This window comes from Falco peregrinus, chromosome 4 (genome assembly GCF_023634155.1).
Source record: "Falco peregrinus isolate bFalPer1 chromosome 4, bFalPer1.pri, whole genome shotgun sequence".
Classification (NCBI taxonomy): Eukaryota; Metazoa; Chordata; class Aves; order Falconiformes; family Falconidae; genus Falco; species Falco peregrinus.
In genome coordinates, this window is record NC_073724.1 from 49736668 (window position 1) to 49751910 (window position 15243).

At 39.7% G+C, this 15243-nt stretch overlaps 2 protein-coding genes across 4 annotated transcripts in view; one reads left to right on the forward strand and one right to left on the reverse strand.

Annotated features, from left to right (window-relative positions):
• The window catches only part of CYFIP1 (cytoplasmic FMR1 interacting protein 1), a 76534-nt gene that overhangs the window by 47315 nt on the left and 13976 nt on the right, over positions 1–15243 (forward strand). For both annotated transcript variants that reach the window (XM_055801111.1, XM_005228695.4), the window contains 2 exons: positions 12164–12307; positions 13866–13956. In XM_055801111.1, the coding sequence (XP_055657086.1) occupies positions 12164–12307; positions 13866–13956 (235 nt within the window). The remainder of the gene's footprint in view (positions 1–12163; positions 12308–13865; positions 13957–15243) is intronic.
• Positions 26–12141, reverse strand: LOC114012726 (fibronectin type III domain-containing protein 9-like). 2 transcript variants are annotated; one of them, XM_027789590.2, is made up of 2 exons: positions 8538–12141; positions 26–6458 (listed from the first exon to the last, which is right to left on the reverse strand). In XM_027789590.2, exon 2 carries the CDS (start codon positions 6409–6411, stop codon positions 5740–5742), a length of 672 nt encoding a protein of 223 aa, XP_027645391.2. In that variant the 5' UTR covers positions 6412–6458; positions 8538–12141; the 3' UTR covers positions 26–5739. The 2 variants fall into 2 exon arrangements, with proteins under 2 accessions (XP_027645391.2, XP_027645334.2); XM_027789533.2 differs by having other exon boundaries at positions 26–6547; positions 8538–12140.

The window sequence follows — 15243 nt, forward strand, 5'->3', positions numbered from 1 at the left end:
AAATGCATTTTGTGAGTATTTTAATTTCAACTTACACCTATTTTTCAGACTTTGCTGTGAAGCTTGCCATATGTTTCAGCCAAAGTGCAAGTGATTAGTTGGATGGTTAGTCTTATCTGACACAGCTAAAAATAAGTCCTTCTCTCAACCACCTGCATTGCGCAGTTGCTTATAGTGGCAGAGCAGACTCAAAGAAAAAATTAATTAGTCATCTGGTGAAGTGAGAACAAGAGCCCATCTTGGGTGCAGCTGCTCCCTTGTTACAGCAATAAAGACTGTGACAGCAGGAGAAAAGGGAACAGATAGGAAAAACTGCTTCAGATGTTGTTTGCCTTAAAAGGAATATGAATTCTGACCATCCTAAACTATCAGATACGAAACTGCTTAATTTTTTTTAAAGTGTAACATTTCTTTAGCATTTTCAACCCAAGGACCTTAAAGTTGTGATGAACTTGGCCCTCTGGCCATCTCAACTCTTGTCTTAGCGTCGTCTTTCTTATGTTGCAGATTACGAGTGTCTAGAAGGTTTATGCAAGTTTTCAGTAGAGCTGTACATGGTACGCAGTAGTGTACTCTATGCCTTAAGGCAATGCCCAATGCTGAGGTTGGAAAAGAGCTTACGTGGGTGACAAGTTGAGACAGTGCTTGGTGCAAGACGATAGTCATGGGCTTTCATGGAGCTACCCAAGTGAGGAATGTTGGCCTGTATTTAGAGGATGAGATGCTGTGCTCATGTGTGCAGTATCGTATGTTGGAGGGATAGATTTATTCTCCCTGATCCCTGCACATTTATTTAATTACACTTCAGAATTACGACCTGAGTCTTAATGACAGTTAAAGGCATAGCACATGAACATATATCTGCATCTTTAATATCCAGTGAAAAATACTGATCTGCTTCCAACAGCAGTAAAAACCAGCAGTGCTATCTTCAGCAAATCGGTTGAGAATATTTAACAGGATGTCACTCTTAATTTTGCGTTGTCTTTTTGCGTATCAGGGAGGCAAAATGAAAGTATGGAAAAGATCAATAAAAATACAAGGACCAAATTATAGGTTGTTGGCTAAAAAAAACTTTTGCAGTTATGTACTCAATTATCCTTGTAGATTATACAAGTGCGCTGTGTCATTTTCATGTCTAGCTACTTTCATTATCTAGCTCCTCCTTAAACATGAGCATAATTAGTCCTTCTCTTACTATTATTTTCTGCACATCATATCCTAGTTATACGGTGCAATCTTTGTGTAGTGGTTTGCCCAGCCAGCTAGGTTTTGAGAACTGAAGAGATAGCTCAGGAGTTACAAATTTCAGTCCTAATATATCTGCTGCATTTGTAAAACTTTCATGCTTTTGAAATGTAAAGAAGGTGGAAAAAGGTTCATGTGTCTTTAATGTGGAATGTAACAGCTGATTGTCTGGTACTATGAATATTTTTATATAATTGTACTTCCAACAGGAAAAGTAAATTATAGGAAAGTGGGATTTTCTTACATTAGAGTTATTGTGCTCCTTACTATTTTAGGAATTCGCCAGATGCGGTCTAAAGAGCAACCCCTCCCCCAAATTTAGTAGAGATTGCTAACTTAATTTATCTAAATGATGATACAGTGGGGTGGGTGACAGTGGATTAACTGGGGAACCCTTTTTTTTTTTATCAGTCAGGTTACATTATTAAAATGAGTTTAGTAATCTTTACTCTGAGCGCTATACATTTTCAGAAATCTGATTATTTTTCTATAGGAGCAGGAGCAATCAAGAGGATTCTTAGATGCATTTCTGGAGCAAGTTTCATAACTAGATATCATAACCAGATATGCAGATATTAGCAAATATGACTAGTTTTAAATTTTTAAAGGAGTATGGTTTTATTATTGAATCTAATGTATTTTGGAATTGAGGATATTTGAATAGAATTTCAGCGGGATATTTCTACTGTACATAGCAAGTAACAAACAGATAGGAATTCTTTTATGATAGAGGCTACACATTCTATCATGTGATATAATTGCATTCTGTTATTCTGTGTACTATATAGCTAGGCTTGTCACAGAGCGTATCCCTGTTTGGGTCCTTTAATGGTTGTATCGTTGAATTGCCTCCTGGATAATAGTGAAGTATGGAGTAGCTATGTATTTTTTATTTCATTGTCTTTTTTGAGTTCTTGAACAACTGAAGATATTCAGGTGAGCACTTCACATTGATCATATAGCCAAAGGATATGACTTTTTATTTTGCTTATTGGACTTTGGTGGTGGTGGTTAGTTTTGAGCTTTTTGGTGGGGTTTGGGAGGTTGGGTTCTTTGTGATTTGTTTTTGGGTTTTTTTTTTTTTGTTTTTTTTTTTTAGCAATGCGTGGTGTTTATTTAGGTCAAGACAAGAGCATTGTGGTTTCTTGTGCATTTGTACACTCATACATACATGTATTGGACTGTAGTGGTGAAATACTTCATGTGCAGAAGCTTTGCACAAGCAATGTGCTTGCTTAAGAGTAATTAAAGAAAAGTTTAGTTTTGATCTCAGAGTGTTCACATATTTCTAAATGGATCAAAGCATTTGACCTATATTTATGTATGGATGCTTAGCATATACAGGTGTGTCCACATTCTTTGTTGCGTCTAAAGTTTTCTGAGTGGTATCTTCATCCAATTAACAAAACAGAAGCCCACAGATACAACTTAGTTCTCCTGTCTGACATGGGAGCAAAGCTGTCAGGTGGGAAGAAGCCAACCTGCAAAAGTTCAGCAGCCTTTTAAGTGAGCTGCAGTATTTTAAAAACTCATTGAGCGTGGTCGTTGAGATCCCCTTACTCAGGTGAAGTGTGTGAGCTTAATAAAATGAACGTTAGCAGATTGACATTTGGCAACATGGGCTGGATGCATAAAATACTTTATAGTGTATTTAGTATATAGTATACTATATACTAAAGAGTCTTTTCTGGGGATTTGATACTAAATTTACATGTTGATGAAATACCTGGTTTTATAGAGGTTGTGTAGAACAGAATTTTAAGAGCTTCCTTTCTGGCTTATACAACATTTTCCAGAGATTTTAATTCTTGTATGTCTTCCACGTGTTTTAGATGCTAACTCATTTGTTTTGTGAAAAAGGACCCCTTTTGGAAAATACTTCTCTGTATGAATATAATGTTTTTTATCTATTGCTGGTGCCCAAATTGAAACCAATTTGCACTGTGTTGCATCTTGTTACCAGTTTAGTAATCTCTTAGAACGCTTGCCACTTACTAGATCACTGTTAAAACTGGACAGTGAACTACTAAAACACAGAATTGCCAGAATCAACCTGAACAAATGTGTAATAAAACTTTCTGACCAAGAGTTGAAGAGTTGTGTAGCTCTGTGAGTGTGTGGGGACACGAGTTCTTCAATGCTAGTGCAGAAGTCAGATGGCATTCCTTATGCGTTGCTCATTTGCAACAGTTGAGATGGTCTGTTGCTCGTGGGGTGTTATGAATGTTTGTCTAAGTAGTACACGGTAAACTCCTTGGGTGAAACGATTTCATATTTAGGTGAGAGAAATCCCATTCTGGGAGCACTTCCATAGTAGCTCCTTGCCTTCTCAATCTGATATATACATATGTCTTTTTGTATATATGTGTTTGTGTATAAATAACACAATTCAGTAGGTGAATTGCCTCAACACTGCTTCAAGACTGAACTGCTCCTTGTTCTTGGTATAGTATATACATGTGTGTATAACATATAAAAACATGTGTTGGACTCCCTTAAAACCCAAATAAAGAAACAGAGATGCCGAGAAATAAAAAGGTTTTCAAGGGCCCCAGACACAGGCAGAGATGAGAATATATGTCTTTTGGCTCCATCCCTTTAAAATATTTTTTTTCTCTTTGATGAAATCCTAGTGAGAGAAGTGTTACTGTTAATTTGATTACAAGATCATTTTAAAGCATTTTTTTCTGTCCCTGCTACCCAGCTGCCTCTTTTTGGTAATGCACCTGTAGTGTTGGCTTCATGCTCTGAAGATAGTTTTTCTGTGTCTGTTTCATGAAATGCCTTCATTTAAAACAGCAGTAAACTTGTCATCATCACAGTTTATTTAAGACTGATGTGTAAGACAAAGAAAAACATGTCAGCTGGAAGAAATGCTATGTAGGAGGTGGAGAACACATTATTGCTAACACCACAATAAAGACACCTTTTGAAGTGTTTTCTAAAAGTAATACTCGCCTCCATTCAGTGCGCGTTCCTGTCTATCCTACCTATCCTAGTAGAAAAGAAGTAAAGAAGATGCATCGACCTTAGCCAGCTGGTGTCTTCCTAGCAGCACGAGAGTCGGTATCTTTCACAAGTTGTGGGAAATGTTGTCAAAATACAGTAGCTGAAAAGACTCGCTGCCTGCTGTGAAATGTTCAGCAGGCATTCTCTCGCCAAAATTTTACAACCCCTTGGCTTCCAGGGCACGGTGGGAAGGGATGGCAGCTGCCCAGCTAGCAGTTCTCCAGCCTTTACTGGTACAACCAGGCAGTGTCAACAAGAGCTGACTTTACACATATGTTCATATCAATGCCAGTTTAAAATGCCTGCAGTCACAGTGTATTTTTGTTTTTTAGACATACCTTACTATACAGCAATACTAAGATTTAATATGTTTTTATGGAATGCAAATGCACTTAAGAGATTTAAAACAGGGTGACTTCTACACGTAAGCCAGGCAAGACTTGCCATGTTGTGAGGGTGAACAGATTTCTGTCCAGTGGGTCCTTCTTGGCACTTTGCCCCATGAAGCTCGAGGCAGAGCGTGATGATCGGCAGATTTTCTTGTTACAAAAATAAAACATGTTTTGGCATGTTTTACTTCCTTGCCCCTTCATTACACAAAATGTACTATGTGGCTGTATAGAAATTTGCAGCTGGTGAATGTGTTTTATCATTAGAATTGAAATGGAAAGAGAAAAGGAAGAGCCAGGAGTTGTTGCTCTGAACTCCATTTCTTCTTCAGGGAGTGGCGCAGAAGGTGGCTGGTGGTGGGCGCAGAAGTGTGCGAAATACGGTAGCCGAGGGTATTTACTTAGTTTCGTTGGAAGTGTCCTTACAGAGTCACTATCTTGCTTATGTTTTAGACAGGCAAAATTTCAAAGATAGAGGAAGATACTCTTAAAATCCTGGTGAGTTTAGCTTACATGCTGAGACTGACCTCATTCAGATGGGAGCTATGGGAGAGCACCGTGGTCGGCAAAGTGTGTGGTCTGAGTGTGGTAGTTTGCCGTGTGTAGTCTGAGAAGCAGTTGGGATTGTGGGGGTAAAAGTCACGCTGGCAAACCACTGCACTCGGGGTGTATGTTCCACTTGCCTGTGGCACAGCAGCCTGGGTTGTGGTCTGAAAACTTCTACTCAGTTTTATTTATGCTAGTTAAAAAAAAAAAAAAAAGTTTCTTGGTCACTTGTGATTCTTTTTTATATTTGTTTGCTGTTTCAGGCTAAAGAAAAGCAACCAAAAAATCACCTTGACATGTAAACCAGTTGTCTGCTCCATGCTTCATTTTTGAGTAATGGAGTGCTCATTTCTTGGGAATCTGAACCTTTGCCTCCGAGTACCTCTGGCTGCGTATAGGCTGTTGGAAAGGGACGTGACACCAGAGGGGCAGCCAGGAGTGCAGTGAGCGGTTGGAGCTCCCCGTTGTGAGTGCCAGCTGTGCACGTGATGCATTTGAAGCAGTTGGAATGTTGTATGTAGTTAAAATCTCCCTGACAAAAGGTCTCTTAATTTGTAGCAGAGCACTGTCCTGTCGCTGGCACTTGTTCCCAGCTTTTGGAAGCTGCTGTGATGGGCTCCTTGCACGCTGAGGGATTCCCTATGATTGTGGCCAGCTGGATGCCACCTGGATGCTTTTCCTCAATGTCCTGCATCAGTTGGCTCTGCCGGCTGAGCTCCTCTGGGTCATATGCTGCACTTCTGGTCCACACCTTCCTGTGGTCTTGTTTGGAGGTCCTGTTTCGCCCTTGCAAGCACTCCTGTCTCCTGCGGCACAGGAGGTGCAGGCAGCCATAGAGGAGGATTGCAGCGATGATGAGGAGCAGGATGCTGCTGGTGAGCCAGATGCCCAGTGCCAGCTCTTTCTTGGTGTTGCTCGCAGATGCCGGGTCTTGTTCCAGCGTGTTAAAAACTCTGCATTGGTCACTGGAGGGGTTTGCGGACTGGCAGGTCACACACACAATGTATGTTGTTAGTGGAGTTAGGTTTTCAACAACATAGGAGGAGAGACTGGTGGGCACCCTCTCTTCCTTCTGAAAGCTCTTTCTTGAGTAACTGGATAGCATGCTGTTCCAGTTAGGGTGGTACATGATGCTATAAAAGCTGTCGACACAACCGGCCATTTTTGGCCAAATCACCATCGCTGTGTTTCCTGTGATGTTTTGGACGGTTATTCCCATTGGGATGTTGCTGGGGTGGGCTTTTTTCTTGCCTGGTGCTGACCTTGCTGTGGAAAGGGAAGATGTTTATTTCCCAGGGAGGTGACTTGAGAAGCTGCAGCACTGGGGATGTCGTGAGGATCTTAATCGTAGTGCTCTGTAATTTAGGAAAGGAGTTTATTAGGAAACTATGCTCTTATCATTGGTACTGCTGTGTAAAAGTGGGAGTGGGGAGTTCATGAAGTTTGAGAGAGGTATTTTAACCTATGTATTTCTTTCTCAAGTGAAAGAATAAACATATGCTTATAGAAATTTAGCCAGAGCTGCTGCCTGTACAGGTGATCAGTTGTATCTTGTCTCCATGAGAGACAGTATGTTTTGCAGAATTTGCAACTGGGGTACTACATCCTCTCACAGTTTTTTTGTTTTTCAATGTCTGAAAAAGAAATGCAGCAGTTGTTTTTTGCTCTAGTTGGAGTATCTTGCATTTTATTTACTTGGTGGTTTATATAATCTCAAATCTTGCTTTTTTGAGTAATGAATTTTCTTACATTAAGTGGCAAGAGAGGAGTGGCAGGAGTGGATAATGAGGGATGAATTCCTCTACCATCCGCAAGGCTTCATTTTTGCCAGTCACAATCAATTGAAAAACAAAACAGTATGTGGAAGCATCACCAGATACTATTTTGTCTCCAGTATAATTCTACATTAGTTTCTTATTTGCCAATATTCTCCACTTTTTGCTGGTGAGTTAGCACATCTGTAGCCACTGTAGTGGCTGTGATGACTGTACGTCAGTGGCATCAGTATCACAATATTTAGTCTTGATGCTAGTCAGCCTCTTGGAAAAGCTTTCTCAAGCTAAGCTTAGCTAGTGAAATACAACTTTCACTATAGCATACCTTTTGGGTAAATAATGGGTTTTAAAAAAATTACTAATACTCTTTTCTGTTCTTAAGTGGTTGAATGTAATTCCATAGGCTGGCTGCACTGAACTTATACTCCTCACAATAAAATCAAAATTAAAAAAACTTCCAATATTTTGAGATTCATTGTGTTACCACAGTAAACAGTGAAAGGAAAACATCTCTTTTCTGCAATTTTCTAAACACGGCTATTAGAGAATATATTATAATAACAGCCATTGGGTGTTTTCATTTGTTTGGCATGTTGGGTTTTTTTTTCCTGTTGTAGGGTAACTTTTGAAAAAGGGCCTACCTCAGCAATTTAATCTGATCATATTAGTTAATAGTCAGTTTCTAGTGGTAGTCGTGAAAGTTTTTTCCACTGTGAAAGTCTCTTACGTTTTAAATGAAGATAAATGCCCGTGATGGTAACACTGTATTTAATTATTTATGACTTCATTGTAAAAATCAATTTATTTTTTTTATGATCATATTTAAAATGCAAAGTCACTGACTAAATTAGCTATTGAAAATTCTCCTGTTGAAGAAAGCTTGTAAGATTTGTTCATAACATTCTGAAATTATTCTGTAATACTTTTATTTTATACAATATAGGGACCTGGCAAAATATGAATTATTTTAGTGAGATTTTGGTAGTTATATTACATTAATAGTAAGAATTCTATGACTGTTTATGTACGAAAATTGCTGCTCATGGCTTTTGGATTAAACTTTTTGGGAAGTGGGAAGAAAAAGATGTACATTTATTTTCATTATAATGTAAAACCTTAGGTATGACCGATCTGGGTAGACGCTGCGCTTCTAATCATGTGATAAGTGAACCCTTTCTGATACAGCAACAATATAAAGGATCTGAGTTTGCTTTCAAATAAACTTGTTAGGCAGACACATTTTGGCATCTACCCAGCTTCTACCAATACTAAAATCGGGCGCATTAGTAAGATGAGAGCTTTTACTTGCTCAGTTGTCTTCTCTTTAGCTGATAGATCCCAATTACTTAAAATTATAATTTATTTTCTATAGAACTCTTCCTAACACAGTCTAGAGACAATAGTTTCATCCTCACGGGATTTTGTATGTAGAATGTTTGGATTTTAATTAAACACCAATAATACATTTATGTTATTACAAAACGCCAGTTACTGGAAGACACATAACTACTGACATGTAAATGTTGGAAAACCCGTCTGATGTTTTATGGATTAAAATGTCAGTACTTACCGTCACTTCCTGATGGAAATTTCAGAATAGAATTTTCATACGGTGTTGCTGCTGTGGAAATGATATAAACACTAAGTTCTCTGTATCCCTTTTCACATGAGTTATTTCCTGCCTGATCTCTGCTTGCCAGTTAGCTTTTTCTTCCCCTCGGATTCCCTGGACTGAATGCTCATTGCTTCGTGCTTTCAGTTTTTTTTCTGCGGTGCTGCTGGTAGCATGGTTTCTTTGTCTCTTCCACTTAAATTCATGCAAGAGCACATCTTGTCTAAAGATGCTGTTGCCTTGCTTTTCAAAGAACATACAGGAGAAAAATGTCTTTTCCCCCCTCTCTTGCTTGCCTCTCCTTGGACAGTGTACTGCCTGAACATCTCTGTTATATGCTCTTGTGCCTGTACCAGTGATGCTGTGAGTGATTAATGTTAGCACTTTGATGACATCAGCAACTAGCAACTCTTTTATTTATTTATTTATTTATTTTAAGTAGGGGAGGGAGCAAGCATAGCTTATAAAATAATGAACTCCTCCTTTCCTTCCCTCCCTCTCCACCCACACCCCCCTTTGTTAGTGGCTCCTTCCCTAAGCATTTTATGCTTTTGTGCGTCATGGGGGGGAAGCAGTGGTGGTGTGTGATGGTGTTTTCTAAATCCCTTGTCACGGTTCATAACGCTCCGCTAATCCAGCATTTACAGGTGGACCATTTTAGGTACTTTCCCCATGAGGGTTACATTAAAGAAAGATGTATTTTTAGATTGGCTGGCTTCTTATTGTTATGTATTAGTGAGTTTTTAAATGCTGAAATCAAGTTTTTAGGGCTTGCTTTTCTATGACAAATTTCTTCTCTGTGAGGAAGATTTCCTTCCCCTTAACCTTATAGCAGTAAAACACTTTAACCTACTGAAGTAAAATTCTGTAAAATTCTTCTTGTGCTATAGTTAAATAGATAGCGTGGGCATATTTATTGTGGAGACCTACCTGACTGGAAAGCAAAAGATTAAATCTCCCTTTTTAGGGACAATTGTTTAAGTGCTTAGTGGATGGGGACATTCATCGGTACAAATTTTCCTAAGGTTTTACCAGTTCTATCCCCTGTTGATGCCCCAGAAACCTCTTGTGCCTGTGGAGAGCTATGGAAATGCACATGTTGTACTAGAGGGGTGCAGCTTTATGCTGTCCGTGTGGTGGGGTGTGTTGAGGGTTCAGTCTTTTAGCCGGCTCTGATGTAGTAGCAGGACTGCATCGTGTATTAGGAGTCTAATAATTAACCAAGTGTCTATTTTAGTTTGTGTTCCCAGAAAAGTGTTTCATTTGGAAATGGCCCTCCTCCACAAAATCAGCACAAGGCCACAGTCCTTAGAACAGAACTTCCTGGACTGACGGGTGGCTGAGGTCAGGGGACTCTCCAGGGCAGGGTGACCTGCAGCAGGTTGCTCAGGGATGTGTCTGGTTGGATCTTGAATATCTTCGAGGACAGACACTCCACAGTCTCTCTGTTTGACCACCCTCACAATAGTGAAGTTTTTTCTGAGGATTTCCTGTTTGTGCCCGTTGTCCCTTGTCTGGTCACTGGGCACCGCGCAGCAAAGTTGGCTCCATTGCCTGTACTGCCCACATCAGTCACTTAGGCATGTGGATGTATGTGATCCCCCTGAGCCTTCTCCAGGCTGTATAGTCCCAGCTCTCTCAGCCTTTCCTCACAGGAGAGATGCTCCAATCCCTTAATCATCTTCGAGGCCCACCGCTGGCCTCTCCTGTTGTCCCTTTTGTACTGAGGAGCCTGCCGCTGGACCCAGTATTTCAGGTGTGTCTCACCCATGCTGAGTAGAGGTGACAGATCGCCTCCCTTGCCCTGCTGGCAGTGCTCTGCTTAACGCAGCTTTGCTGGCTGTTGGCTGCCTTTGCCATGAGGACATACCTGGCTTGTGGTCAGCCTCTTGCTCACCAGGACCCTCAAAGTGAGAAAAAAAAAATACCCCCAAAACCCACCTTCTGTAGGTCAGGCGGTCTTGCTGTATAGTTTCATCACACAGATGGAGGCAGAAGTTCAGGCCTGCAAGAAATATAACTAAATCTTTAAATTTCAGTACTGGCAGCTGCTTGGATTTTCACATTGAGAAATAAATTGCTGGTTATAACTTTGTGGTTGTTGAAGCATGGTAAAATTAATGTGATGTTTTTATGTGTGTTTTGATAACATATGGGAAGTTTCTCACTTAGGTCAGGAGTTGCCTGATTCAAAAAGTTGGTTTTGAATTTCTAGTTCTCTCTTGTTCTGACTTAGATGGTCTCCTCTGAGCCTGTACTTTCATGTATTTCTTTCACAGTGCAACGATTTTTGACCCATGAGGGCTTGTGAAGTACATCTAGGGCATCCACAAAAGATGGTCAAGAACCTGTTGCCAAATTTGCGTTTGCTATATATCAGTCTAGAATCTAATTTTTACATTTCTAAGACCACGGTTCAAAACATGTTGGATATATAGAGATTTACAACATAAATAAGAATGTGTATCTTCTATCCTGACCTCTTCTGATAGGTGATTTGTAAGCTCTTTTATGAGACCAAAATCCTCCAAGAGCTTGATAAAGTTTCATGACTTGAATCCTAGTGGTTTCTTTGTGCAGTGCCATGTATTACAGCATCTGGTATTGACTTGCATGGTTAATTGGAGTAGGAGCTGCACTGAAGGGAAGGTCAGTGTTCTTCCTGGATACTGGTGAAGGAAAATTTTCTGTTACAGCTGGTGCGTGTGGAGTTGAAAGTCTAAGTGTTCTGTCTTTCATGCATATATTAGAATGAAAACTGTATAAAAGAAAAGGAAACACAACAGAACTTTCTGCGAGAATGGTTAACAAGATTCCCTTTTAAAATTAAATTTCAGGATGTTAGGAGAACAGTACACTTACAGAAATGGAGGATGTTACGTTGGCTAACTCCTCTTTGATCTGCAGGTTCAGCAAACAGCTCCTAAATCCCTACACAACATCAGTCTGTACAGTTGTGTTCACTTTGAAGAAATAGTCATTAATACGGTAAAGCACCTGGTCGTATTTATACAACTCCAGAAGAATTTCCGTGAGGTTGCATCTCAGGCTTAGATTTGCTTTGATCTTGTGTACAGCTAAGGGATTTGAAAAAGAGAGATCCTTATTAATTAGTTGCAGAGAGCAGTAACTGCAGAAGGTGCTTTTTTTGTAGTTGAGTCCTCAGAGACTTAAAACACCTATTAGGAACTGAAAAATGAAGTAACTTCTCTCAAGATGTTTTGTACGTAAAATGGATGATCGAGGAATAGAAGCTGTGCTTTAAATTCAGGGATCTGAACATTGGCATTGAGTACTCATATCCTTTTATACCTGTGTAAATAGAAAAATACAAAAGAAGAAATGTTCATGGCTTTATAAATGGTAAGTGGAAAAAACCAGTATTTAGAAGGTTTTCTTGCTACTACAGACATTTTGGTTGGAGTTCCTGCCTTAGAAAAGGGAAGCTTTGCATTTAACTTCTTGGAGAGAGAGAGAGAGAGAGATACCAAGTTATTTTTAGTATGCTTTAAAAAGCTGTTTAAATGAGATTATTATAAAGATGCAGTCAGCAGAAATTAATCATATCTATTCTCTTGTTTTAGGCGCTGAATTTGGCATATTCCAGCATTTACAGCAACTACAGGAATTTTGTTGGCCCCCCTCACTTTAAAGTCATCTGTAGACTTCTTGGGTATCAGGGTATTGCTGTGGTGATGGAGGAGTTGCTGAAAGTTGTCAAGAGCCTGGTATGCCAATTGTCTTTCATTTTCTGCTATTACAAATGGTTTCTGGCAGGAAAGTCCTGAGAACAACAAAGTGAAAGTAAGATCTCAGATAAGACTAATTAAAACATTGCTTCCATTGAAATTCAGTATAAACTGTGTTTGAGAGCACTCAGTGTCTTGAGAGCACTAGAAGATGTGCCTTGGTAGCCTGAGCAATGTTTTGAAACACTTGGACTCTTCATTGGAGATGAATTTAATTTGTGGAGACCTATGCAGTCAGGTCCTGGGTAAGCTCTGGGAAAGTATGAATGTTTCAGATTAGTTGATTTCAATTTGCAGATTGTACTGTAAATTCACTTTGTCAATATTTTTTGAGAACAACTGGAGTGTGCTTTCTGCCTTACTTTTTCAGGACTTTCGTTAATAACATCTTTGATAGATGATGCCTTCGTAACAAAGAAGGTTTAATCTCTGTGCTTGATCTGAGCAATGGATCGCGTCAAGCATGTTCAAAAGAATGCTCAGACCAGAAGTTATCCATACAGCCAGGGTATCTTGTGTGGGAAAAGGCCTTTTCTGTAACTAGGGGAATGCTGAGGGACTGGCTGTTCGCTGTATTATTAGTATCTGTGTATACAGTCACAAAGCATTGCAGATAAGTTTAAGTCAAAGAAATTGCCTTTTCCTCCTTCTCTCTGTTGCCTGTAAGGAACATGCTGCTGAAATAATGCAGCTGTACCAGAGAGCAGCTGTAGCATTCATCTCCCTTCAGACATGGGACACATTCGGCAGTTTGTTTACGCTAATTCCCACAATATTTCAAGGATGTTTTTGATGTTCTAGAAGTGCTGGAACCTGCTTGAAGGGGTGCTGTGGTGTAATCTTCAGGGAAAAAGGGAAACAGATACTTTTTGTGGTTTGGGGTCGAGTCTTGGTTTGTTAGTTTTGGGGGCATTTTTTTGGGTGGTAAATCATCTCAGTTTATTAAAGGTGGCATTGAATGTTTGGGCATTTATAAAGAAGGTTAAAAGTCCTGGAGGGAGGTATCCTGGTGATGTCTGATGCAGATGTTCAGGTGCAGGGAGACAGATATGAGGAAGTCAGATATGAGATAGGGTTCTCGTGGGAGGGAGGGCAGGTTGGCTGTAGTCTGGGTGTGTCTTAACTGGTATGTCCAGAATAGCCAGTTTGAGCTGTTCCAGGCATACCTAATGCAAAGGATTTTTCTCTTGTTGCTTTTGAAAGCATTCAAATGCAACTTTTTAACCAAAAATCTAAAAGTTGTTTAGACAATAGAAACGGTCTGTAGGAGAAGAACATTATTTCCTCTTTCTTTTACCTTCCTGGCCTTAGCTGTTGTGCCACTCTTCCTGTAGCAGCAAAAGGTGGCTAATGCCATATGAAGGGAAGTGCAGCTGCATGCATTTGAGAAAGCTGCCTTTTTGAGGATGATTACTGACAGAATTAAATGCAAGATTTTTAGAGATTGTTCAATTCATGTGTAGTTTGAATGCAATTTGTTGTAAAGTTTCTTAGTTCAATAACATTGACATGTTTACACACGTCTGTTTTCTCATAGTTACAAGGGACGATTCTTCAGTATGTCAAGACCCTAATGGAAGTGATGCCTAAGATCTGTAGGTTACCAAGACATGAGTATGGTTCTCCAGGTTAGTTCATGTTTGATGATACCATAGAAGCCTTAACAAGATGATAGTAGTCACTGTCTTCTGGATCATGTGTGCCTCTGTCTTTCCCTCCCTCTCTTCTCTTTCCTGATCATCAGCACTTAGTCTGGGATGTGAATTTTTTTTTTTTTTTTTCATAACAAGAATAATTGAATCCTGGGCTTAGTACTTCACAGAGTTTTAAGACTTGTGTGCTTAGGGCAAGAGGATGGCAGTCTGTATATAAACAGCCTTACGACATAACTGATATTGAGCTGGGATGTTCACAGTAGTTTCTGTTTCTAGTCTTTCTCATTAGCATGTCAAGCTTTAGACTAACTTGCAGAGGCAATCTCACTTGTTCTGTTTGAATGTCCAATTGAGATAACACTGATTCTCTGGAAGAGCCTCGGTTCCCTCTTCGTTTGCCCTTACCGGATGTAAGATAAAAGGAGTGGTATTGCTGAGAGGCAGACTGGTCCTGCTTGGAATAGTTATGTCTTAGGCTTGTGTGGGGCACGTCTTAGCCACTTAACAGGAGGTGTGACAGTTGCAGAAGAAATGATTTTGAAAGCTGCTTGCCACCATGCAGAAATAATTGGCTAATTAGTATTTATCACATTGATCACTGAAATTTTGAAACTGCTTCCCCCCCTTCAAAATATTCCTCCTCCACAACTTCTAATTAACACAAATTAATCTTTCCATGTGCCACCCACCTCCTGAGAATCTTTATTTTTCCAGAGTTGCTTAGGTTTATTAAATGCCACTCCAACTGGAATGAGGTTGGGTTTTTGTGCTTCCCACAGCTTGCTTGACGCTCATTACCGATGTTAAATGAAATTGAGGACTTACTAAGTGTTTCCTTGCTGTTTTTCTCCCTGGAGCATAGAAATCGATGAATCATGGTAGTTAGCAGTATAAAAATAACGTATCTGAGGTTTTTAGCCACTCACCAAGGTCTGACCACAAAAGCAGTAGGTATTCTCACATATAGATTATGCACCACCAGGGTCTGTGATGCTACAGGTGACATTAGGAAGCTCATAGTCTCTTTCCAGAAATCCTCACCTGTAAGGAGTAAGTATTTGGGAGGAAATACCCAGGGAGTTAAGCAGAAACTTTCTCTTGAGGTTAAAAGGCAATCCATCCTGTAGGAAAGGTAAAACTTCACTGGTGCAATGTTAAACTTCACAGCATTGATTGAAGTACTTTAAAGTTCTTCATCACTTTCCTGTTTTGTAGATACCACAAACTGCTTTGACCTCGTATTTACTCCTGCAAAAGAAA